The sequence below is a fragment of the Miniopterus natalensis genome, chromosome 3 (assembly GCF_054644295.1).
Source record: "Miniopterus natalensis isolate mMinNat1 chromosome 3, mMinNat1.hap1, whole genome shotgun sequence".
Lineage (NCBI taxonomy): Eukaryota > Metazoa > Chordata > Mammalia > Chiroptera > Miniopteridae > Miniopterus > Miniopterus natalensis.
Window position 1 is genome coordinate 54,626,941 of NC_142083.1, and position 27,977 is coordinate 54,654,917.

The 27,977-nt window shown below is 34.1% G+C and overlaps 1 protein-coding gene across 1 annotated transcript in view; it reads right to left on the minus strand.

The window, feature by feature from the left end:
• Nucleotides 1-11,907: 11,907 nt before the first annotated feature.
• Nucleotides 11,908-27,977, minus strand: part of SLCO6A1 (solute carrier organic anion transporter family member 6A1) — a 65,419-nt gene continuing 49,349 nt past the window's right edge. Inside the window, exons 11-14 of the mRNA XM_016221969.2 lie at nucleotides 26,688-26,875; nucleotides 17,871-17,935; nucleotides 15,667-15,804; nucleotides 11,908-12,056 (exon numbers count right to left, since the gene is read on the minus strand). Coding sequence (XP_016077455.2) covers nucleotides 11,908-12,056; nucleotides 15,667-15,804; nucleotides 17,871-17,935; nucleotides 26,688-26,875 — 540 coding nt within the window. The remainder of the gene's footprint in view (nucleotides 12,057-15,666; nucleotides 15,805-17,870; nucleotides 17,936-26,687; nucleotides 26,876-27,977) is intronic.

A 27,977-nucleotide genomic window follows, 5' to 3' on the forward strand; every position in this document is an offset into this window, starting at 1 on the left:
TATAACCTTTGCCTTTCCTCTTCTGCCCCACCTACCACCTCCCAATAAACAAAATTACCTGTGGTTTATTCATGGAGAAATGTATGGGTCAGAAATGACTGCCATAGTCTCCTGCTTTTGCACAAGAAAGTAACCACTTGCATTTATACCTAACTCCCCTTATCTCCTCCTTCTCTCTGAGCTGAAATAAACATAAAGCTATTTTTCCTAAAAAAAATACTGGGAATCCCTGGGTCTGGCCTTGCCTACACAAAGCAGAATTACATGTTAAAAACAGCATATGACAATAACCACTTTAGATAACTCATTACTGTCTAATATATCTACTCCGAGTTTTATTGTTTTATTTTTATTTTTTATATCTTTATTGATTTCAGAGAGAGGAAAGGAGAGGGAGAGAGAGAGATAGAAACATCAATGATGAGAGAGTCATTGACCGGCTGCCTCCTGCACGCCTCGACTGGGGACCGAGCCCGCAACCTGGGCATGTGCCCTGACCGGGAATCGAACTGCGATCTCCTGGATCCTAGGTTGATGCTCAACTGCTGAGCCATGCCCGGCCGGGCTATTTTTACTGACTTTAAGGTGATAAAATATGTTTACAGAAATGGTAACTTGTTTTTTATCTCCAATTTCAATAAAGAGTAAAAGGAGCCCGGCCGGGCGTGGCTCAGTGGTTGAGCGTCGACCTGGGATCCAGGCGATCGGGGTTCGATTCCCGGTCAGGGCACATGCCCGGGTCGCGGGCTTGATCAATGGCTCTCTCATCGTTGATGTTTCTCTCTCTCTCCCTCTCCTTTCCTCTCTCTGAAATCAATAAAGATATATTTTAAAAAAAGAGTAAAAGGAGTTTTTTTTTAATATTTTGAAAACAAATTCCCTTGTAAGCTTATTTTTTGTCAGTAGTGCAGCACTTTTAGAATTGGAACATTCCATGGTTTTTATTTCTTTGTGCTACTCCTAAAATCGTTGAGCATAGAGACTTTTCTCCTGTGAAATTTCTTACATGAAGCCCACAGTTGGTGGCAACAAATCTTTTCTACCACCTATTTAGTCATTGTTGTTTCCTCATTATTATTTGTAGTAATTTAAACAGATTGTCATTTAGAATCTTTCTTCTGCTCAAACAACAACATTGAAATGAAAAAGGAAAAAAAGTCATAAAGGAAATAAAAATATAAAGGCAACAAAGGCAGGTGATGAGTGCATTTGTGTTCTAAAAATAATCAAATTAGGACAGTTTATTGTTTGAATGTTGTATATGTAGTATATATAATATAATACTTTATATATGTGACACTATATATTATGTACAATACTATATTACACATTATATACAGTTATATGTAGTATTAGTTTCCTAGGGCTGGCATAACAAAATACCAAACTGTGTGACTTAAAACGACATATATTTATTCTTCTGGAGGCTAGAAGTCCTGGTCTGTCGCCAGGAGGAGGAAAGGAAGAGTTCTTCCCTATAGCCTTTCGAGGCAGCATGGCCCTGCTGATACCTAGACTTTGGACTTCTAGCCTCCACAGATTTTATACTTGTATTCAGCAATCTATCAGCTGAGAATCTCTAAAAAAAACAAAACAAAACCACCAGACTTTGGTTCCAATGGCATTCAAGATAAAGTGGCTAGCCATTCCTTTGCTCAACTGTGTTTTGAAAGTCTGTTACATAAAAAAGAACAGAGTCATGAACAACACAATCTGTCATTTTTAAAGGCTCTACCCTAGAAAAGAGCCAGGCAGGTAAGCAATTGCAACTCATTGTGTGACATGATCAGACTGGCACTTTAAAAAGACTCCTTTCACAGAAGAGAGGAGAGTGGGTTGGAAGAATAAAAGGCCAAGAGATCAGTGAGAGAGGTATCATGCTGATTATAGAACATAGGTTAGGAAGGTTAGGTCATGCGGAAATGATTGTAAGGACTAGAAGGAGATGCACAGAAGACTGTGGAGCTTGAGGAATTTTCTCAAGTTCCAGCCACCAAATCTGTAACATCACCTGCAGTTGCGCCCGTCCTTTCCTTTGTGCCCTCTGTTGCCAAGGAAGAAGGCCTTTCCCTTTACTCGGCTAATCTTTTCTCCTGTGCTTTGGAATGCATCCTATCCCTTTCTGAGTAATCTAGCCTATTAATTATATTCCTGCTCTTGGGCCACAGTCTCTTCCTACGTGCTCCTCACCAGCCTTTGAACGTGCTCAAGCTACACATCATAGTGCAGATAGCAACCACCATCACATCTGCCGCCCTCAACAGGACTCCAGCCAACCACTGGCTCTGTCTTCTGTCCACAGCTATACTGACAGAAGTTGTTTCCATTTGATGTGTTCAATTGCTCGCCTCCAACACATTTCTTAATCTACTAGCTTTTGGCTTCTGATCCTACAATTCCTCTGAAATTTCTCTCATCCTAGTTTTCAACAAACTCTTTCAACAGACATTTTCACTGCCTCCTTGGCTGGACCTCTCAGCAACATGTGACAATTTTGAATACCCGCATTGTCTTCATATTCTTTTACCTTACCTTTTATTACATTGATTTCTTTTTCTTAGTCTCTTCCTCTATCCATGTTATATGTTATGTTCTTCAAAATTCCTAGTCTGTAGTAGGCTTTCACTTCTTGGGCAAATTTATCTTTTACCACAGGTCAAATAATTGTTTTTATACAGACGATCCTGTTATGACTCCAACTGAGCTTCATGTCTGTATTTTCAATGCCAAAAGTCATTTGGCTACCTCAAAATTAATATGTCCAAAACTAAATTCATATCTCCTAGATCTTCTATTTGTCGTATGTTCCACATATTAATAAATGGTAACACTCTGTATCAAAACATACAAGCCAGCTCCAAGGGTACCAAGTTTAATTTCTCTCCCATTCTCTCTCCCCCTCCCTTTTTTCCTCCCGTCTCCGTCTTGCCCGTTATCCCTCGACATCCACATTCTACCCTAATTCTCAGTGTACTACTGTAGTCCACATCACTCTAACATTTTAACTCCTACAAATTTCTCCTTCTTAAAGAATTATATGTGTGCATGATATATGCCTCTCCCAAACTGCCCATGGGAGCTAGGGGAAGCTGATGGCATCTTCAGCTCCAAGGCTAAGACCTGATTAAAGCATCCAATTATACCAATTATATCCTCCTTGGTATTAATTTAGGAGCTCAAGTATAAGTCAATCGGTTATTATTACCATTGCAACTATTATTGTTCCAGGGGTAGGCATGTAACCAAAAGTTGTCCTACTTGACTGAGGCCAGGGCATGTATGTGTATGTGTTTGGTTTTTTTTTTTCAAACTTGGGAAGAGAGTTTTTCTCCTCCAATGGATGTATGCAATGTAGCATGTTGGCTTTGTTGTTACAATTAATGTTTCATTCCCTTAAACTTTATAATTATATTACAGATGTATATACCCATTAATAATATAATATTACAAGTTATATTTATATATTCAACCTGCAATTTGGCATTTTTTGTTCAAAACTTTTTTGTGAGATGTATTTATTTCTATAGCCATAGCTCAATTTTACACACTTTCAGAGTAGTATGGTTTCCATTACAAAAATATGACATGTGTATTTATATCTTATCTTATTAATACTTATATTGTTTCCTAATACAGACCAAGGTTTCTATAAACATTTCGAGCATGCCTCTTCCTGGTCAAATGTAAGAATTTTCTAAGACATATATTCCCAGAAATGAAATTTATACACTTTCAATTTAGAAGATAAAACTAAATGGCTATCCACAATGCTTGAACCATTTTACACTTCTGCCAGCAGTCTGAGAGAGCCCGTTTAGCCAGATCCTCGACAAGAAATACTGTCATGCTTTTTTAATTTTTGCAATTCTAATGAGTGTGAAATGGTGTTTTTCTCAATTTTTGTTTTCATGCTTACTTAATTAGGTCAACATCTTTTCATATGATTATTGGGCAGTTGTGTTTCCTCCTCTATAAAATGCCCATTATTTTTCTATTGGGGGTTTGCCTTTTGCTGGCTGAATTTTTGAAGTTTTAATATTTATGTATTCAGTATTAATATATTCAGTATTGCCCTAAACCAAGACAGGAAGTAACCTTGTCTTGGGGTCTGTGCTTTAAGAGGCTTCACTGACTCTGGCTTTACTCCAGCTTCTCCCCTTCCCACTGGGTGAAGAGTCCCTGAGGCCAACTGAATACAGCAGGAGTTCCAAGAACTTGAAAGTTTCCTAATTTGGTAGCCCTAAGCCTACTTCCTCAACCCACATGGGCCTCTTCCTTTTCCTTAAATCCATTAGCTGGAGGTCATATCACACCACTAGTATGCACACTCTTAGGCCCTAGGGGTGGCCAAGGGGCAACTGTTTGCAGGGAGGTGGGGGTTACCTTATAGAGTTTTGGGCATGTGATCTCCAATGTGTCCATACACTATACACAGTGCTGGTAAAACCTAAGCCAGCATTTTACTTTAAGATAAAAAAGAATAGAAATTCAGGAGAAATAAAAAGCAAAAGCAAGATAGTAGAAATTATTAAAAACTGTTAATAATTATGTCAGAGTATATGGCTTATTGCCATTTAAAATATAGATAATATCACATTAGATAGAAAAATGTAATTAAAATATAAAGACACAGGAAAAGTTAAAATTAAAATATGGGATAAGTTATCCCAGGTATATTTTTAAAAACTAAGGCTATATAAGATATTGTAAGACAAAAGAGAACATAAAGCAAAGAATATTATGTGATAGAAAAAGTTGTCTTGCACTTGTATCAATGTTATTATACAGGGTCCCAAAAAATGTATACACACTTTAACAGCTGATAGCTCAATTTTGAAAATGAAATATATTGTAATAAACACTGCCTTCATAATTATTCAAAGTGTGTGTATACATAGTACAAAGTGTGTATATACATTTTGGGGATACCCTATACATAATTTTTATTAATATTACTACTACTACATTTTTAATCAGCCAAGTTTGTTCATAATTCCTTCTTTCCTCTTATACTGTACTCCTAAAATCATTTTATATTGGAGATATAAGCTACTTCTGTCTTCTCACTGCATGTGCAGGCAGATTAAGGGACAAAGCACAAAGCAATACTATGCTTTATTTAAGAAACATATTTCAATAAAAAATATTCAGAAAACTTCAAAGTAATAAGCATAGATAGACAAGAAAGTACAACTAAAAAGAAAGGGGTTACACAATTTTAATATCAGAACAAATAGCATTAAAGGACTACAGAGTTATTAACATTTATACAACCAGAAACACAGTAAGTGCTTTTGTAAAGCAGAAATTACACGAGGTTACAGAAATTACACAAGAAGAAATAGACAAACACTAAAAATACAAGACTTTATCATACTTCTCTGAGGCTGCATTCCCCAGACGCACAACCTGGGGCAAGGATTTGAGTGTAAGTGGTTTATTTGGGAAGTGATTAGTAGGGCACCAGAGGAGGCATGAAGTCAGATAGGGAATGGTGCAAAGAAGCCAATAGATGGTGCACTGGTGCACAGCTTACCACTCTGGGCGGCCAGGTGAAACATGCCTCAGAGTTGTCTTGCCTGAGGAGGAAGAAATATGTCGTTTATTCTCCAGCTCCCTTAAGGCTGAGAGCAACTCCTGGAGGCATTAATTAATTCTTTGAAACTTCTGGCCTTCCCTTACTCACAGGCTGAAAGAAACACCTAAGATAGGAAGTAATAGAAGCTTATGGTAGGATGCTGAGAAACTATGAGTAGTGCAGAGACACATATGGTAAAGTTTACCCCAAGCGCAGCTCAGATTTCCTTGTGCTCCATGTTAAGATCACTTAAGTGCCATCATTCATCACTTGGCCCTGATATACGGGTAGACCAAAAAAAAAAAAAAATTAGGACACCAAGGAAGTAAGGATTGTGTAAAAGGCTATCTGATGACTAGGCAATCAATAGTGTCTGCTACTGACTCCCAGCGATCACTCACAAACTTCTCCCTACACATACACATTAAAAATGTCAAAACTACATCAAGAAAACTCATGTCCTCTACATATAGAAACAACCCCAAAGTCTCATCTAATTACTCCATCCAGCTCCAAGCCCAGAACTTCTGTTAAATCATTATCATTAGGTCTACATGTAGCTTGTGCTGATATGGTACTTGATAGAAAACAAATAATTCCTATGTAAATAACCAAGAAAACTTTCAAAAAATTTCATTTAAACTATATGGAATAGATTCTAAAATAGAAATTTAAAAATATGGAGTAGAAATATGGAATCAACTTCCATATTCTCCTTCCCCTACAAACACCACAGCTCTCTCCCTGCACCCCTGGGTGAGCGGGTGAACTAAGAGAGAATGACAATATGAAATATAGATGAAACATGAAAGATGATGGTGACATAGGAGGCTCCTGAACCACATTCTCCCACAGATACAACAAAATATACAGCTACACATGGAGACATTTCCTCTGAAAGAAATCCAGAAACTAGCTGAGCAAATCCTACAGATTGGGAAAACAAAAATATATACACATACAATTGGTCTTGGCATACTCTCAACTACTGAGAGCCATTAAGGCCCTAGCTGGTCTGGCTAAGTTGGTTGATGTGTTGTCCCACACAACAAAAGTTCTCAGTTTTGATTCCTGGTCAGGGCACATACAAAGGTTGTAGGTTCAATCCCCAGTTGGGGTATGTACAGGAGGCAACCAATCAATGTATCTCTCACATCAATGTTTCTCTCTCTCTCCCTGAAATCAATAAAAACATATCCTTGGGTAAGGATTAGTTTAAAAAAAAAAAAGAATAAAGAGGGTAGCTTGGACAATCACAAACATTTGCAAGATAACCAAGAGCTTGGGTGGAGCTGAAGGAAAAGGTACATTACCTTCATAAGAACACTCTGTTAAGAATGAGAAGTGGCTGTTTTATCTAATGCTCAGAAACGAACACACAGAAAAATTTTTTTTAAAAATGAAGAAAAAGAGAAATATGTTCCAAACAAAAGAATAATATAAAAGTCTAGAAATGGATCTTAATGAAATGTAGATGAATGATGTGATGGATAAAGACTTCAAAATAATGATCGTAAAGATACACACTGAGGTCAGGAAAAAAATCCATTAAAAAATCAATAATTTTTAAAAAGACAAAATATAATGAAGTACCAGACAATAATTGCAGAACTGAAAAATACAATAACTGAACTGAGAATTTCAATAGATGGGTTAAACATTAGACTAGATCCCATTTGCAACAGCATCAAAAACAATAAAATACTTAGGAATAAATTTAACCAAGGAATTGAAAGATCTCTACACAGAAAACTAGAAGACACTAATGAAAGAAATCAATGAAGACACAAATAAATGGAAAGGTTTCTCATGTTCATGCATTGGAAGAATTAATATTGTTAAAATGCCCATAGTACCCCAATCCATCTATAGACTCAATGCAATACCTATCAAGATTCCAGTGGCATTTTTTTTCACAGAAACACAGAAAAAAATCCTAAAATGTATATGGAACCACAAAGGATCCCGAATAGCCCAAGCAATCCTGAGAAAGAACAAAGCGGGAGGAACCACACTTCTTGATTTCAAGCTACATCTTAAAGCTGCAGTAAATAAAAACAATATGGTACTGATATAAAAACAGACACATCGAGTGATGGAACACAAACAAGAGTCCAGAAAAAAACTACACCAAACATGCACATACAGACAACTAATATCTGACAAGGAAGCCAACAATACCCAATGGAGAAAAGACAGTCTCTTTAATAAAGGTTGTTGGGAAAATGGGATATTTACATGTAAAAGAATGAAACTAGACCCCTATCTTACACAACTAACAAAAATTAACTCGAAATGGAGTAAAAATTTAAATGTAAGACCAGAAATTATTAAACTCTTAGCAGAAAACAGGACAAATCTCCTTGACATGGGTCTTGGCAATGATATTTTTGATATGGCACCTAAAACACATGCAACAATATGAAAAATAAAGTGGGACTACCTCAAACTAAAAAGCTTCTGCACAACAAAGGAAATGATCAACAAAATAAAAATAAAACCTATCGAATGGGAAAAATATTTGTAAATCATATACTTGATAAGGGGTTAAGGAACTTATGTAACTCAGTAGCAAGAAAAAAAAATCTGATTAAAAAATGGGCAGAGGATCTTAATAGACATTTTTCCAAAGAAGATATTCAAATGGCCAATAAGTACATGAAAAGATCCTCATCACTCATCATTAGGGAAATGCAAATCAAAACCACAATGAAATTATCACCTCGTGTAAAATTAAATGGTGATCATCAAAAAGACAAGAGATAACAAATACTGGCAAGGATGTGACTGTTGGTGGAATTGTAAATTGGTATAGCCGCTATGGAAACCAGTATAGAGGTTGCTCAAAAAATTACAAACAGAACTCCCATGTGATCCAGCAATTCTGTCTCTGGGAATATATCTGAAAGAAACGAATACACTATAACAAAGAGATCTGTACTCCCATGTTCACAGCATCATTATTTAAAATAGTCAAGACATGGAAACAACTGAAGTATCCAATTACTGGACAAAAAAGTTATGATACACACACACACATGTGGAAGGGAGTTTGTATATATATATATGTGTGTATATATATGTGTATATATATATATATATATAAAGGAAGGGAGTCTGTGTGTGTGTGTGTGTGTGTGTGTGTGTGTGTGTATATATAATGGAATATTATAGCCATAAAAAAGAAGGAAATTCTGCCATTTTCAATAATATGAATGGACGTAGAGGGTATTATGCTAACTGAAATAAGTCACACAGAGAAAGACAAATACTGTATGATCTCACTTATATGTGGCATCTAAAACAAAGAAAACAAAACAAAAAAACAAACAAATATTAAACCCAAACTCACAGAAAAAGAGATCAGATTTGTGGTTACCAGAGGCAGGGATTGGAGGGTGGGGGAACTGGATGAAAGTGCTCAAATAGACAAACTTCCTGTTATAAGGCAAGTGAGCACTGGGGGTGTGATGTACAACATGATGACTGTAGTTAACACTGCTGTGTGATATATCTGAAAGTTAAGAGATGAGATCCTGAGTTCTCTCATCACAAGGAAATACACATTGATTTTCTTTTTTCTTTTTTTAATCTATATGAAATGATGTATGTTAACTAAAATTGTCATTTCACAATATATGTAGGTTAAGTTACTATGCTATACACCTTAAACCTATACAGTGCTGTATGTCAATTATATCTTCATAAAACCGGGGGGAATTAGAGTACACTCCTAGTGCTGAAAAGAGAAATATACCATTAATAAATCCAAATTTGATACTTTTCTATTCTACATAAGAAAGATAGCATGTTTAATTTAAAGCAGGCAATCTTCAATCCAATATAAATAAGAATCCAGAGAAGGAAAAGCTTGAGGAACTAGAATTTTCAAAGTAATTATTCTACAACCTTGGAGAAAACACTATTTGAAGAGCACAAATAAATTCATCAATTCTAAAACATAAGCATTTCTGCTATAATATGTATCCATTCCTTTAAAATGTCCTTTTAGGCAAAATCAAGCATCAGAAATAACTAGGTTTAGGAAGAATATATTGTAGAGGTAAACCACTCAAAAAACTATGCAACTTTGTAACCTGTCCTAACAAAAACAGTCAGTCTTAATAAGTCTTAGCACAGCTAAATTCCCACTAGTATTTTCACCCAGCACCACAACCAATTTTAGGTTTAAATGCTGAAGCTCACCTTCCTCCTTTGACATGTAGCTCCCTGGGGGCATGAATTCTCAATGGTGATATTTCATTACAAATTAAAATCTGATACATGTATTTAGAAATACTTGCAGCTTCTCCATCGGCACTTGAGACTTCACTGTATACATTAGTGTTATAGAAAGGATGAAGATTCTTGACAGCATTAAATCATTCAAGACTGGCTCCAAAAGGAAGGATTTTTAGTTGTTTTGCCTTCAGATTTAATTTATTGCTAAGGTCTTCTCTTTAGTAGTGATAAAACTTCCCGATTGTTTCAAAAGCCACTAAACTGGTGTTGAGTGTAAAGTCTGAATTTTGCTTACATCTTTTCTTTATTTACCAATCCTCTGTGAACGAGCTTGTGATACACAAACTGTTATGTGTTCTGTTGTAGCAGAAAGACATATTCGAATTTAAAGTCTTAATGCTACTCCCCAAATATTAGTTTTTATTATACCTTTGCAGTCTGTTTTCTAAAAAAAATACACATACAGATAATATGTATTTATATATAACACACATTACAAGCACCTTCAAAACAGATCTGAATGTTGTTTTACCTTATTTCCCAGTTATATAAATTTTCAAATACTATTTTTAGATAGTAGAATGTTAAGAAAGTATATAAATAACCTAAAACTATTAAACTTTAATTCTCCTAGAAATATCTATATTGTAAACTAATGTTTAAAATCCTATATACATTAAAAACATATTAGAAATGTTTCACAAGAAAGTACTTTATTATGAAAAGAAATATTTCCATAAATATATGTATACTTCTCAGGTAAACATTATATATGATTTTTCTTTTTGAATGCAGGGCACAGCAACACATTTTGTAGACTCTTTGAAGGAGAAACTCCTGTTTTCACACTCTGATCCTCATATTCTGCAATCCTGCTGGTTCAAACAGAGAAGAGTCAAGCAGTTAAGCAGAGTTTCACATGAAGACTAGTTTATAGATTTTCATAAATGCATGTTGACGTTAAGGAAGAAACATATATGATATGAATACTCCCTGCCTCACTCACATTTCTTTCTGCCATATATGGCTGTGAATAGGGTAATGTCTGCCCTTACACAGAGAGTCACTGACTAATGTGAATAGCAGAGGAGAAATTTGTCAGTTGTTCCTTCTCTCAAGAGAATAAAAACCGTGTAGAGAAGTTACTGTTTTATCACAATCTGATTTTTATTACAATATTTGGAAAATTGCTATATAATTTGGATGGACGTACACAGAAAGATACATGAAGTAATTATAACAAAAACTTTTTATTGACACACATTTAAGCTTAAGAAAAATTCCACAAATGGTTGACACATTTTCTACATCCAAATTTGAATATTTCTTCACTTGAAATAATTATTCTTAATCACATAATGAAATATAAAGGCACAAAAATGGATATCAAGTCAGGTTTCAGGTAGTCTTCATCAATAAAATTCAAGTCAAGGTAAAAATGGAGAGGTATAATGGATCATACTGAATTTTATGTCTACTAAAATTAAAGAACCATGGAAAATATGTATTTCAAACTGGCCAATTGACCATGAAAATTTTCTAAGAAAATCTCTCCATGATCAAATAAAGATAAGGAAAATGTTAATTTTTAAAAGTTTAAGGTAGTTTTCTTTTGGAGAATAAATATAACCTTAATTTAAATTTTTATTATATAAACTGGACTGGAAAATTTTATTTTATTTTGAGAAATTATTAAGAAATAAACATCACAATGCAAATGAAAAGCAAAAAAATAAAACATCTGAAACCTAAGTAATTCAGTATAACCAAAAGCCAATAACTAATACGTAAAACATCATTGCAATCAGAATTAACTTGAGCATTTTCCTACTTCCACTTCATCTTTTTCTCCAAAGTATTATCACTCTATTGAAAGTATTAATTGTGTATATTAGAATATCCTTTAAAAATTCAAAACACAAAGACTGTGTTATTATATTTGTACTAAAAATATAATAAAACATAGGATCATAGAATCACATTCCTTTATTAAACATGTAATCATATTATAATTATTTTAAAATTTATTAATATAATATTCCACTAATGGACTAACAATGTATAATTCTTACACAATGGTGATCCAGTTATAAAACAGTTCTTTTCTTTTCTTTTTGTTTTAATTTTGGATTCTTCATGGCTACAGAGAAGGTATCACTATTTTCCTTTACTAAATATTTGGATAGGCTAAATGCAACAGCAGTGACGATGATTGTGAATAACTTGGAAAAAAAACCTAAATTAAAAAAAAATACAATCATCAGATGTGTCAATTTATTTGAAGCAAAAATGTGTCTGGAATGAATGTCATTCACCAGAGAAAAGGTAAGTATATTTTATCTCTAAAGGCATCGCTTTCCCCAATTGTAGAATGTAATTAATGTCATAAACATATCAAGTTATTTAAAGGAGATTTTTGAAATGTTTAGAAAACCTTTTAGATTTCTTATGCATGGAGCCCAAGGAAAATGCAAGATTTGCTATTATTTCACAGAATGTATTAATTCAAAAACAGAAAAATGCATTTCTACTTTCAAAACTTAACTATCAATGAGAACTGGCACCTGTTTAAATCACTGCATACAGCTTTACTCGTCTGGAAATACTCATCCTTTTCCAAATACAAACAAATATTTTAGAAATGTTAACTGATTGTGTAGGGTTTTAAAATTCATTTTCAGATGTCAAGTTCCAGAAAGTTAATATATAGTCAAGTATTATTTAGAAGTACTTGAACTTGTTATCTCTCCTTTGCTTATTACTTGTTTCTGGGAGTTCTTTATATATTTTGGACATTAATTCTTTTTCACCTTCTTTACTTTTTTCACTGTCTTCCTCACCACAGCTCTCTTTTCTATCTCTTAATTATTTCTTTTGATCAAGATTTCTTAGTTTTAATATGGTCTGATTTTTCTTTTATAGCTAGTGCTTTTCATACCCCATTTATGAAATCTCTTCCTACTTTAAGGCCATGGAGATAGTCTCCTATTTTTCTCAAAAGGCTTTATTGTTATATCATTTACATTTAGATCTACAATGAATTTCGAATTGATTTTTGTATATGATTTGAGGTAGGGATCAAGATACATTTTTTTAGATATGCATATATAAAATGAGCCATTACCCTTTATTTAAAGATTATCTCATCATTGTAGTGTCTCCTTTCTGATTTGCCATAAATTAGTTGTGTGTGCAAATATGGGTTTGTTTCTGGACTCTCTATTCTGTTCTATTGGTCAATGTGATGACACTTGCATCAGTACCCTACTGTATTAATTATTATAGCTTGATAATAGGTTTTGATATCTGATAGTATATAGCCTTCAATTTTGTTTTGTCTTCAAGATTCTCTTGATAATTCTTGGCTCTTTGGCTTTCATATGAATTCCAATTCCCTTATCAATTAAAAAAAATACCTTATGGGATTTTGTTTGTGATCACTCAATGCTATAATTTAGGAAGAGTAGCATTTCCAAATCTTCCTATCTGTTAACATATACATTTTTTCACTTATTTACATTTTAATGTCTCTTAAATAAAATTTGTAATTATCAGTATAGAGATTTTCTACCATTTTCAATAGATGTTTTTTCTTGGTACTTCATTTTTTAGGTTACTGTATTTACTGAATTATTTTTGTATTTGGTTGTGCCTGGTATGTAGAAACACAACTGATATTTGTATATTGATTGTATATTAAGAAACCTTACTAAATTCACTTATTAATTCTAATATATTGTATTTCTTGATATGAATGCTAATTAAGGTATGTTCATTTTCTAAAAATGTGTTGAGTTATATATTTATAATATGTGCTCTTTACTGAATATATATATACAGTATACATATATAAAATATACATTTCAATAAAAATTCTACCAAAAAAATAAACAAATCTGATGAAGTGTTGAACATGGAGAAATAGGAAATATTTGCAAAAGACTTATATATCATCTCTCTAGCGCAATTAAAGAAAGAGCTGATGGAATCTTCATTTGAAGTAAAAAGTATGTAATGAGTTAGCAGAATTTTCTTGCTGCCAAAGAGAACTGATGGATTAATATAATAAAAATTTTACCAACTTTTTGAGTGATAAAACATTTGAGATGATGAATGTCACAGCCTTCCTTTGCAGGGGAAAATTTGGGGGGAATAAAATGTAAAAACAGAATTTTAGAATTTCAAAAATATACTAAATTTCAGTGTGGGCTCCTAGGATTCATTGATCCCTTTTGAATATGCTTTGCTCTGTAGCAGTAGTGTGCCTAGAACTTCTTGTGACAATGGCAGTGTTCTACATCTGTAATGGCCAATAGAGCAGTCAAATGTGACCTTTAAGCACATGAAATTTAGCTATTGTTACTGTGAAACTGAATTTTTAATTGCATTTAATTCTATTTTATTTAAATTTAGCTGTATGTGGTTAAGATGTACCATACTGTACAGTGTAGCTCTAGAATCTCTTACTTGTCTTCCAAATTTACTGTGGTTAAAATCACCTGAGGTGCTTTATTAAAAATGCACATGTCTACCTCTAATCCCTACTTCTAAATCTAATTCAGGGTCTCAGAACTTATATTTTTAGCAAGCATTCCAAGTTTTTCTGATTCAAAGACTCATGGAATACCCTTTAAAATGTTCTAGTTTACACAAAATTGCCACAAATGTGTATTCCTGTTACAGTTTCCTGTGTTTTCCTTCTCTTCCTGTAATTTCCTGTGTTCTTTATTATTGTTATCTCCTTTTAGTAGCTCCTTAGCAGGATCTCTAGTAGTTTATCAACTTTCTCAATTATGTACTGTGTTTGAAAATAGTTAAGCATGTTACAGTTTTATCTAAAATGAAAATTAAAAGGCTTGGCAGTATTTTAAGAGGACTTCCTTAATAGTTTTGTTGAATTATCTCTGAAAAATTTATTTTGACTTCTTAAATGTCACTTTTGACTTTTTGATATTTTCCTTAAATTTTACTTTATTCAGGTTAAGTGTTGATTAAATTTGCTGGATAATTAATTTCTGAATTAGAAGGCATTGCTGTATACTGTTTATCAAACAGGTACTTGTTACTGTTAAATATTATAGCCTATCATTATGTGGTTCTTTGAATTACTGAACCCACTTAGTAAAATCACAAAACATATAAGCACTTTAAAATATTTATCACACCAATAGCATCTATACAATGAAATCATTCAATATTAATGATGATTAAGACCTCAGAAATTATGTAATCCAAATCATCCGTTTAGTGACAAATACACTAGAACAATGGAAGATCTAGTGAATTTTCCAAAGTAATACAAACAAATCTAGACTTACCCAACATTTCGACCATAGCTCACACCACCATAGCATCTCAATTCCCCATATCTATTATTTTCAATAAATACTGAATGCTTGCTTTGTGCCAAGCACTGTTATATCATTGAGCATGAGACAATATGAAATTTACATTTAAGTGGGGTAAGAGTATGTTGATACTCTTGAGTGGTGCAAATAAGTATTTTTAATCATCCAATCTTTTACTGTGGAAATGGAAAGTCACAAGGTCAAACAAGTTGGTTGTACATACAGGCAAAATTACTTCCCAAATTGAAATTCTGATAATTATCACCCTTTACTCAGGAATAACATAAAACAATTGTGTATTTAACATAGTGACTCAAATATTTACATAAATTCTATAGTACTTTAGTTTCCAAAATATTTCCTATATGATAATATAAGGCTTCTTTAATCATCAAAGTATCCATTTGTTCATTGTTTATTACTGTACTTTGCTAGAAATAACCATAAGGTTTTAAAACAATTTTACCTCTCTACATTTCTTCAATTGATATCACTTACATATTCCTAGAAACAGGTAGGACATTTTTGTTGCATTATAGAGCCGACAATTTCTTTTGTGTCCACAGCGTCCACCATCCCAATATGTACAAGAACTTTCAACTGCCATTTTAAAAACTATCGGGCCAGGTATACTCCCTATAAAAAATGCAGTAATTGTAAATTCTCCATGGAAACACTATAGGTTGGTATCAGAATAATTTTTATCCTAAAATTAAACATATATATTTAGTTATCATCACTGTAAACATATCATTTTAAGTTATCTAAGAACTGGCCCTGGCTGGGAAACTCACTTGGTTAGAGCCTCATCCCGATACTCCAAGGTTGTGGGCATGATCTCTGGCCAGGACACATACAAGAAACCACCAATAAATGCATAAATAAGTGGAAGAACAAATCAATGTCTCCATCTCTCTCCTCTCTCTCTCCCTCTCTTTCTCTAAAATCAATACATAAAAATTTTTTAAATAAAATAGTCTAAGAATTTACTTATAGATAGTATTGTTAATAACTACAAACAATGTGTTTTTGAAAATTCATTATTCCTCTAAGTATAAAAAATTGGTAGATTTGCATCTTTTCAGAATGGGGTGCATATTGTTATTTAGTTGACATCTCAAAACTATTGTTAATTTTTGAATGAAAATTTTAAGAGAAAGTATTTCAAACAGAGATACTAATTATTGATTTTTAAGAACCGCTATCCAACACCAGATATCCCTAGCTCAGTGAGTGCTGACACTCTGTTTATAGTGGCTCAAGGTGAAAAATCCTAGGCCTACTACGCATTTTTTCTATTTCCCATGATATTTTCCAATCCAAGATAAATCTTTCACACTAACTCCAAACATATATTGGATGTGTTGATTTCTCTCTGTCTCTAATACAACCCCCAGAATCCAATTTAATGCAACTATGACTTAGATTTTAGTAAAAGCTTTCCTCCACATTATAGTCTATTAAGTACTTCTCCCTCCAGCACCAGAGTTATCTTTTAAATGTAAATCAGATATAGTGGTCCCTTGGTTTTCAAATATGCTCTGTTCCCAAAGACTGTTCAAGTTCTGAAATGTTGGAAAACCGAGGGATCAACAGCTGACAGCTGGGCCCCAGGATCTTGCCCTCAGCAGAAGCCACGTGGCAGGTCCGACTCCCGAGGTGTGTTGGAAACCCAAAGCATTTGCTCCCAAGTTTACAGCGTTCGTAACCCAAAAAGCTCATCATCAGAGATGTTTGAAAACTGAGGTACCACTGTAATATATATCCTCTGCTTAAAATTCTTGAAGGCAAAGCCCTGTCTAGAGACGGTCTGTATTTAAAATTTCTGTTTTTACTTGCTCCCATTCAAAAATGCATCAGTTTCACAGGGTTCCTTTCTGTTGTGGAAAACTGTCTACACAGTTGCTGTTTGTTATGTTCCCTCTTCCATCACAAATCTGTCCTTATCTAGTGGATCGTTGTTCACCAAAAAAAAATCCTCTATTTTTTCCCAATTAAAGCTAATTTTAACTCTGCCTACTGATGTAGCTATAGAATGATTTCTCTGATCTACGTCAGAGCCACACTTAAATTTTTCTACATTCTTGACTCCATTTATCATGTCTTTCAGTCTTCAATCCAGTCCAATCCTGTTTCCTTACCCCACCAATGTTTTCAATCAACTTCTTGAATCCGGGGTCCTAATATAGTTATAATGTGGATTTGAAAGTTAGCTTTTGCTAATTTAAAAAAGCCTGGAGTACAGAGTGCATTACCCTCAGCAAAACAAATTTGTTCTTTGGATAGAAATCCTTAAAAACACTGCATTCAGTGACTTTGGTAATGAAATGTTTAAAAGCACTAGTCTAGGTTACTGACTTCCCAAATATGAAGCAATGTATAATTGCTATGCTTATGTTTTATTTCAGCTTACCAAACCACTTGTATGAACTTGATGAACACACTTCAGATCAAAGAGATTATCTCTTCTAATTGAATATAATGTCAATGTATATTTTATTTGACAGGATGGGCTTTACATTAGGTATTATCTTTTTACATTAACTGTTGTCTCCTACATTCTACAAATCAGGTCTCTCATTCATTTGTTTTGTTTCAGTTTACCATTGTTACTTATTTGAAATTATAAATGTACATGTAAACACATACATACATCAAAATATGAACATTTCAATGCAATAAAAATTGCTAAAAGTCCATACCAAATATTCTCAAAATCACAAAGGTTATACCCAAGGCCAGAGAACGTTGTTTGTCAGGTACAATCCTGCAAGCAAATAGCAACGATATAATTAAAACATCATTATTATTAGCTATAGAGAGTGTTTTCTAGGTATGAGGTTAATTTTTTTCCTGTGCATAAATTAGATTAAGAATCTTTGTCCAGTGAATAGAGTTTAATCTGCTTGAATTAAAGAACTACAGCTCCTCCCATTTCTCCACATCCTGCCCCTTGCCCACCAATTCCAAAGTAAAGTTCTTTATAAGTAAGAAGCAGTTATTGCCCAAACCCTCTGCCCCAGCCTCCTAAAAAAAAAAAATCATAGCACTAGCTTTCCCACTTCCGTTTCATCATTCTGTGGTACGTACCCATTGTTTTAGAGTCCTCTTTTTGCCCTGTGAGATCCACTCTCTGCCTTTCCCTACCTTCCTCTACCTTCTGTCTGCTCTGGGAGACTGACCTAAATGGACTACATCAATAGGCTCTCTTGTCTTTTGGTTTCTGATTGGGTTCTGCCAATGGGACACTCCAGAGTGAGGAAGGAAGATGAGGTCAAGATGTTCATTCCCAGGCTCCATCCCTGCAGTTACTTCGGATTGACTGGGTCCCTAGCAATGAAGTCCCCCCCATATAGGTCTCCCTCTTTCCTTGCCATTTCCCTTTTGGCCTGGCTGGAGTGGAAACAGACCAGAGGTACTGTATTATACCTTGGGATTCCTTAAACCCTGCCCATCTTTTAAATGGCCACCTTCAACCTTACTTGGGTAATCCTAATTTAAGGGTGTCATCTACTTCCTATTGGACCTCTCACTGTTACACTCACTAGTCAAGAACTAAAATAAATGAAAAATAACTTTCCCAAACAAAAGCAATGAAGATCTCGGTAGTTCCCACTGATCAAACTATTTTTTAAAAAAGAAAAATAATGCATAATATTACATATTGTAGTTTAAACACTAAATGGAAAATACAATAAAAATAGTCAACATTTCAGAAAGTAAAAAAATAAGAACTACATTTTTAAAAATATGTTTTTATTTCAGAGAGAAGAAGGGAGAGGGAGAGAGAGAGAAACATCAACAATAAGGGAGAGTCATTGATAGGCTGCTTCCTGCACATCCCCTACTGGGGATCAACCCGGGGACATGTGCTCTGACCAGGAATCAAACCATGACTTGGTTCACGAGTTGATGCTCAACCACTGAACCACACTGGCCAGGCAAGAACTGCATTTTATATTGCTATCTTAAATAAACTCTAGGCTCACCTTTTGTTTACTTGTTCTAGAACTTGAACAACAAGCTAGCATGACCAATATTTTCATCCAAAATTACTCAATTTACTCAATTTATTAAAATGTACCATACATACAACATTTTGTTACTATTTTGCAAAAAGTAAGATAATTCCACCTACATCAACCTGGAAAATATGTATATATTCTTTCCTCAAATGTTTACTACTAGTAAAATAAAAATAAACCAATTCTCAAATGATAATTTTTAAATAAAAAAATTTATAATTTTATTATGAGCAGATTCATTAAAGAGAGGTAAAAGAAGTAAAGTTTCACATTTTAGAACCACACTTTAGTATAAAGTTTTTGGTATAAAGTAGAAATGGTCATATGCATAACTATAATTGAGTGTTCTGCTTCACTTAGCATAAGTAGTTTTTTATATATATATGATATTGGAGCTCTCTGAAGCACCTATAGAGCAGACCATAACTCTTAAGTATAATCGTTAAGAAGTGTTTATGTATCTTTGGTTTGATTATAACCCTCTTTCTAACTGATGATATACAAAACAAGATGAAATTATTAATGATTCCCAGGATTCTCCCAAATCAGTTAAATGAATACACAATAATAAATAATGGATATGTATATGAAAAAAACCCCAAAATTTTAATGAAAAACAACTATGTTTTAATAACAAAGTGAATGCTTTTCACTATTCTAACAAGTAAGTTTATGATGGGATGATTTAAGAATTTCAAGGAGTAAACAAAAATTTTGTTAGTACTCTCCCAAAACGTAAAAAGCAGTTCCTACTGTCTCTTACAACTTCAAAATTTACATTTTGAGTCCATATCTTTCATATAAGACATCAGTTGTAGAGTTAAGTTCCTTCCTTGCCCCAGAGGTGTTCTTCCCTAGTGCTCCCTATCACAAGAAGTGGAACCATCATCCACACAGTTTTCCAGCCCAAAACCTGGAAAGAGGCATCCTTGACACCATCCTTTTTCCCTTTCACTGCAATCAATAATCAGATATTTAAAAACAATTTTTTTTTCATATTTCTTTCTCTGATATCTACATCTCTAATTCCACCAGCTTATTCCAAGCCTATATCTTTTGCCTTAAAAAAATACAATAAAATGATTTCCTAATTTACCTTTTATACCTCCCAGCATCCTTACCTTTTCATTGCACTTTCCATATAGAGGCACAGTAAAATTTTTAAAGGTGAAACTCTGATTATTTTACCGCTATTGTTCTTAGGATAAAATCTAGCATTACAAAAAAATTTTACAAGGGTCATCTAATTTCATCAGTTTCATTCCATGATACCTCACAACTTTTGCCTTTATAACCCTCCTTGTTCATGACATGCAAAAATAAAAGTTGACTTTTATTTTTCAGTTGGTTGAGCATCATCCTGTGCACCAAAATGTTGTCAGTTTGACTCCTGGTCAGGGCACATGCCTGGCTTTCAGGTTTGATCCCCAGTTGGTGCATATATGGAAGGCAACCAATTGATGTTTCTCTCTCACATCAATGTATCTCTCTCCCTCCCTTCCTCCCTCCCTCCCTTCTTCCCTCCCTTCTTCTCTAGGCATGGCCTTGGGTGAGGATTGAAAAATAATAATAATAAAAATCTATTTTATTTAAATGGGAATGTATCCTAAGAATCTCAAAAAACCAAACATAAAGAATATATGCACCCCTATGTTCATAGCAGTATTTACAATAACCAAGATCTGGAAACAGCCCAAGTGCCCAATGAGCAGATGAGTGGATAAAAAAGCTGTGGGACATTTATACTAGGGGTAGGGAATGTCTGGTACTGCCAAGGCAACTGCAGGTGGGACTCAAAATTCAATGAACCAAGGAGCTTTTTTCATAGCTAATTTTTAAGTTAATAATTTTGTATGGCCCTCGAATGATGTTATAAATATCCAAATGGCCCTTGGCAGGAAAAAGGTTCCCCACCCCTGATTGATACAATGGAATACTATGTGGCTGTCAAAAAGAAGGAACTCTACCCTTTGCGACAGCATGGATGGACCTGGAGGGTATTATGCTAAGTGAAATAAGCCAGTCAGAGAAAGACAAATACCATATGATCTCACTAATATGTGGAATGGACAAAATGCACTGACAAACAAAATGGAACCAGAAGCATGGGTACATGGAACAAACTGATGGGTGCCAGAGGAGATGGGGTGGGGTAACTAGATAAAGAAAGTGAGGGATTAGCAAAAGAACATATATACATACCCCATGGACAAAGACAATAGTGTGGCGAAGGCCAAGGGAGGTGGAGGTGGGGGTGGGTGGAGGTGGGCAACAACACTGTATTACTAATAAAAAGGTTTTATAAAGCTTCAGAATCTTTGCTTATGTTTTCCTCCACTGTGTGAAATACTCATCCCCCATTCTTTAGGGCTCAATGTGTCCTTTCTTCAGGATATCCTCTCTGAATTCCCAGCTAAGTTAAATCATTCTATAATTTTCTCATTGTATTTTTCTGTATTTTCTTTGCAGTGTGTTGTAATATTACAATTAAATACTTATTAATGAAACTACATTTTTTTTGTTGGTGCTGTCTCTCATGCCACCCTCAAACATCCATCAAGGCAGTAGGAACCTGGTCACTTTTATTACATTTTTTCCCCCTTAAAAGTGCTCATCCATCTTCTTGTTTGAATCCATGGGGACTATCACAGTTGAAAAGACACAAACGTGTTAAAATAATGAAGGATGGAAGGAAAGAATGGAAGAACATTTTTCCTAATAATCACATTGATGAAGAGATACAGATAAATCATGATCCTTTTCTGTTTAGACTTAAGCCTCACACAGCTTCATGTATTTCAGAAAATTTCTCCAGAGGAAAAAGAATGTTGTCATTCTTAGCTTCATGTGATCAGCAAAAACTCTGCCAGTTTGTTTGTCCCCCAGTAGAGACCTTCTACCTGAACCTTGCAGGACATTTGGTCCTGTCCAAATTGTCCATAATCATATTTGGTCCACACCAAATGGTCTTTGATATTTGGTCCTGCCAAAAACATCCATGCTTAGAAAATATACCTGTGTTCAACAGCCCATAATGTTTCTACTTTTGCTCTACAGGATTTATACATTAAAATACTATCATGTTTTTTGCTCTAATAACTGCATTATGACTATATTTCCAATAATCACTGTTCTTGCCTTGGCAGCCTAGGGTGAGGTAGATGGATCTGGTTTCGAATCTTGCAGAAGAGCAGGGTTTATACTACCTATGAACCAAATATCTCCATGGATGTTTTGGACAGGACCAAATAGCCAGGACCTTATGGTGTAGACCAACTGTCTCTGTGGGCATTTAGCAAGACCAAATATCTAATAATTGGACCTAGTTCAGACTGTCAGCATCTACCCCTCATTAAGAACTGGCAAGAATTTCAGGGACAGCTTTAGATCCCAATTTACCTCTAAAAGCTTCCACTCTCTCTGGGATTTTAATCCCTCTACTCCTCTGCTTTCTGCCTTAAACATATGATTTTTATCATTTAACCCAGCTTTTCTAATTATCCTCTGTAGGAGCATTGGCCTGTTACTAATTACTCCATCCTACCTCACATCCATAACTTTAATTACCACTTATTTGATAATGATTTTACATGTCTTTAGCTTTGACTTTCCTTGTACTTTTTAAAAAAATCAAAGTTTATTTGTTAAATTTGTAGTATAATTGCATGCTTTGGAAAGCAAAGTAATATAAAGAGAACATGCTGGAAAGATTTGTTTAAACCCCTGCCCTCATCTACCCTCATTTCTACCCCACCCCTTTAGGTTACCTTTAGGTTACCATTTTAATTATTTTCTTGTTTATACTTACATTATTACAGGAATTATAAAAGACAGAGTCAAGAAAAAAAAAAATACAATATACATAGTCCTACAGAATATTCAGGTACTAGATATCTGAGAGATATTTTAAATTTGGGAGATTAATGTCCAAGAAAACACATGATAGAGAATATTATCATAGAACTAGAATCTACTAAAAATAAAATGAAATTCTATAACTGAAAAGTACACCAATTAAGAACTCAATAGGTGATTTTAATAAGTAATTAGATACAGAGAAGACAGAACTAGTAAACTAGAGTATAAGTAACTGGAAAAGCAGGCGAAGATTCGATTAACACGATAAATAAAGTAACCTCAGTCTGAAGCACAGAGAACAATAAGAAATGAAAACAGAAAGAGAAAGAGCCTAACAGACACATGGACACAATAAAAGATTTATGATATGTATATTTGCTATCCCAAATGAGAGTAGAGAAAGAATGGAGCAGAAGCAATATTTACAGAAAGAATAGTTAAGAATTTTCCCAAACCAGTGAAAGATATGGTCGTAGATAATCACCCAAGATGTCTGTAATTAATTCCTTTGTTCCCCCTATACATGCACATTGCTCCTTACATGAAGACGTGGAATCTAATCACCCTCCTCTTAAAACATAATGACCTTTTTTAACAAATAGAGTGCAGAAAAGTGACATTCTTGGACTTCCAGCCTAGGTTAAATGAAGCTTTACAGCTTATGCCTTGTAGCTTATGCCTGAGTCTTTTGGAACACTAATACTTGAGCTGTACCCTTTTGAAATTGTTAGCCTTTGTTAGCTGAATTACAAGTCACAGAAAGAGGCCACTTATGGCCAATCAATAGCCCCAACTAGTCTACCAGCAAAAATGTGCCTAAATTATCAGCCATCTTGGAAATCCAGCCCAGCCATACTGTCAGATGACCCAAGTGTCATGTGTCAACTGACCACAAGCTCATCAAAAAGCTCAAACAAGAACTACACCATTGAGCACAGTCAACTCACAGGACTATGAAAGATAAGAATAAATTGTTGTGAAGACATTAAATTTGGGGTGGTTTGTTATTGCTCTGAGCTGAATTGTATCCACTCTAAAATGTATATGCTAAAATCCAAACCCCCTGTACCCAGAATGCTGCAGTTCTGGAGAGAGAATTTTACAGGGGTAATTAAATTAAAATGAGGTCAATTGGGTGGGCCCTAATCCAATATGACTGGTGTCCTTTTGGGGAGAGGAAATATCCACATAGACATGTACAGAGAAAAGACAATGTGAAAACTCAGGGGGAGATGGCCATCAATAAGCCAAAGAGAGATCTGTCTTTCATAGAGCCCAGAAATATTCTGCCTGGACTTACCTACCTAGGTCCTGCTCCTAGAACTTCCATCTAAAGGCAAGGTACTCTTCTTCTGAGCAGAAATACATGATGAAAATATCTGAAATCTGTCAATCCTGAAACCCTCTCCACGTTTCCTGTTATTCTTTGTAATATCTTTGTGAAATTACAAGATGGGTTCCAGTCTGCTTCAATTTAGGCAATACTTATATGCAATTTCAACTTCGTCATTTTTTTATGTCTCATAATAGGGCATATGCGTGTGTGTGTGTGCACACATGTGTGTGTTAGTCTCCTTATTGCTCTGTATATTTGCCAGGTTCAGAATTGAGAAGGTTCAGAATGAAACTTCTGGACTATTACTATTATCTCTATCATCTTTCTTATTTCACAGCTGGGACTATTTCCTTGGATGTTTCACATGAACTTTTAAAAAGGCATGTTCAACATTGTCCTGATTGTCTCCAACCTGAGTTTTCTTTTCTCCTTAAATTTATTTTCTCTGTTAGTGGGGTATCATTAATTTAGTTCCCCAGACTAGGAATCTGGACATAATCATTAATTCCTCCATATTTTGTACCAGGAATATCAAAGTAATAACCTTGCCCTTTTACCTTAACTAAATATTTCTCAAATATGTTCTATCATCTCTATCTCTAAAAACCACTACTAAATGCTAAAATGATGCCCTAAGTATTTTCCTTTCTATTCCAGTTTTCGCTCTCAGCATTATCTTCTACACTATTTTCAAAGAACTCTATCTAAAATGCATGTTTGAAAAATGAATAAATAAATAAATATAAAATGACTATTTGATCACTTTTACTTCTGAAGTTTTTTGTTGTCAATGACTTCCAGGTGTACACAGGATAACATCATTCATATTAACACAGCAAAGAAAGCCACCCATTATTAGGTCCTTAGGAAGCTCAAATCTCCTTGTCCCATTCACCATTATGCTATTCCTGTCATAATAAAACTCCTTGCCCACATATTTTATGTATTTTGTCTCTACTTTCATTGCTCACTTTTCCTGTTGAAAACTCATCCCCAAGTCCACTTAGATTATGAGAAATCACTTATCTTCATATCTTAAATCAAGTGCCATGCCTTCTGTAAGCATTTCTGAACCATTTTCTTCACTGTGTTCTGGGTCAGTTTGTACGGCTTTAATCAAAGCACCTCCAAGTATTTAATCTACTTCTTTTTAAGTGTTTTTCTCCCCATGTTAAACTCTAAGCAACTTAGGGTCAAGGTCCATGTCTTGTGGATCCTTATAGTTTTAGTGCCAGACACATATTAATAAATACAAAAGCTGCTTCCTATGTTGATAATGTCCAAGTTTTGCCTCCCATCTAAATTGCAAGCTCACTGCCCTGGCCCAGAAGCTCAGCTGATTAGAGCATTGTTCTGATATGCTCTATCTGATATGTTCGATCATGGGTCAGGGCACATATAAGAATCAACCAATAAATGCATAAATAAGTGGAACAACAAATCAATCTCTCTCTCTTTCTACCCCTTCCTCTCTCTCTCTCTTAAATCAATAAATCAAAAAAAAAAATTGTTTAATTTCAAGTTCACTGAAGGCAGAGACTACATGTGCCCAATCAGATTTTATTTCTGCATATATTTATTCATGTTCTCTAGTCTGCTTTCTTAGGGGACAAAAAAATTGCTCCTCATGACTTAAATTTTTATGTTAGCCCCCGGGAAAAAATAATTTGAAACAATGACCAATTATTCTGCTACTGTGATAAAAATATCAAGTCTACTTTACATATTCAGGAAAAACAATAGAATAATAATAAATGTTGCTTTAATTTAGAATAATATTAAACTTATATAGCAAAATTCTAAAAATTGTGTTCCTTTATGGTAATGATGTTTTTTTTAATAGTTAAATTGGCTAATATAGAAGTGAATATTCAATACATACCTATAACATAATTTGATCTGTGTTATAATTAAGATTTTCCTATATTTATTAATTTTCCAAGTATTTAAATTTAGTTTTAAGTTAAAGCTAAACTAAATGTGATATCTATAGACTATGCAAATAAATTAAAGAATTAGACAAATTTGGACAATGTAACAATTTGCCTAAATATGAATTTTCCATGTTGTAAACTTTAATTTAATTTTAACTAAATGTGATATCGATAGGTTTTATGCAAATAAATTAGTTAAAAGAGAATTAAACATACACATGAATTTTGACAATGTAACAATTTCTCCTCTAGCATTTCCTACCGTGAAACAAAAGATTAAGTCATTTAATACAATACTGTAAAATCTTCCTAAAATTGACTTTTTATATACTGAAAGACAATTATTATAAATAATAATATACATACCGAAGGATGGTCAGGGTGATTGGTACAGCAGAAAAAGCAGCAAATGTAATCGTAGAAAAGATAAAAACAATGAACACAGGTAATTTATAGCATTTTGCTTGACATATCCCAAGTCTGGCATCAATAAAATCACCTTGATTATCTGAAGTTGTTAATCCTTCATCAATGCAAGAACAATTGAAATATGTCTATAAAAATTAAGATAGAAAATGATTTTTTAGAACTATAGTCATAAAGCAAAAATTTATTACTGTAAAATAAAACTAAATCAATAACTACATGGAAACTAGTCAATTTCATCAGTAAATGCCCTTACATTAAACCTGCCAATCATCATTTACAAATGAAACATTAATAAGTCCAAGCTATTTTACTTAACAAAGACTCAGGTGTTTCTGTGTGTGTGTGTAATTAGTTACTTAGAAAAAATTCTATTAATTTAAGAAATTCCACCGAAAATATTTACATCTAATTGCACAAATAATTTTTGGAGAGCTATATAAATTGAGGGCAATTAAGGATAATGTAATAAATAAAATTGAACTTTAGCTAAGAGTTGAAATATGAACAGTTACCCAACTGTGGAAAGTTTTGGGACTATACTGCAAAGGTAAGACTTTATTTTGTATGTAATGATGGCAGGGCTATTATTTATTCAGCAGAGTAGGCATTGTTTATGGCCCCAAATACATTAAGGTCACATACAAATGTAATTCTAGTGTCTTTTTTGTTTTGTCTTGTTAATCCTCACCTGAGGATATTTTGTCCATTGATTTTTTTAGAGAGAATGGAAGGGGGGAAGAGAGACAGAGAGAGAGAAACATCAGTGTGAGAGAGATACACTGATTGGTTGCCTCCCTCACACACCCTGGCCAGGCCAGGGATCAAGCCTATAAGCAACTCAGATATGTGCCCTTGACCAGGATCGAACCTTCAGTCTGAGACCCTTCAGTCTGTGGGCCAACGCTCTAACCACTGAGCCAAACCGGCTAGGGCTGTCTTTTAAAATTAAAATAAATGGACATAATAATAATGAATCCAGTCTAGATCGTATTTGTCTTCATACTAATGCACTTGTACATTAATTTTTTTTTTTTTTTGCTTATAAAAGCAAAGTGTCTAGGATCAATGAAACTCACAATATAGCCCTAAATGGGAGCCAATGAAAACCTGAGGTGGTTGTTGTGGGGTTGATCATTCAAGAAAGATGAATAAGTGATATTTTCTAAGAAGAACTAAATAGTTTGAAGATACAGAGGTCAGTTGGCAATTTATTAATCTATTGAAAAG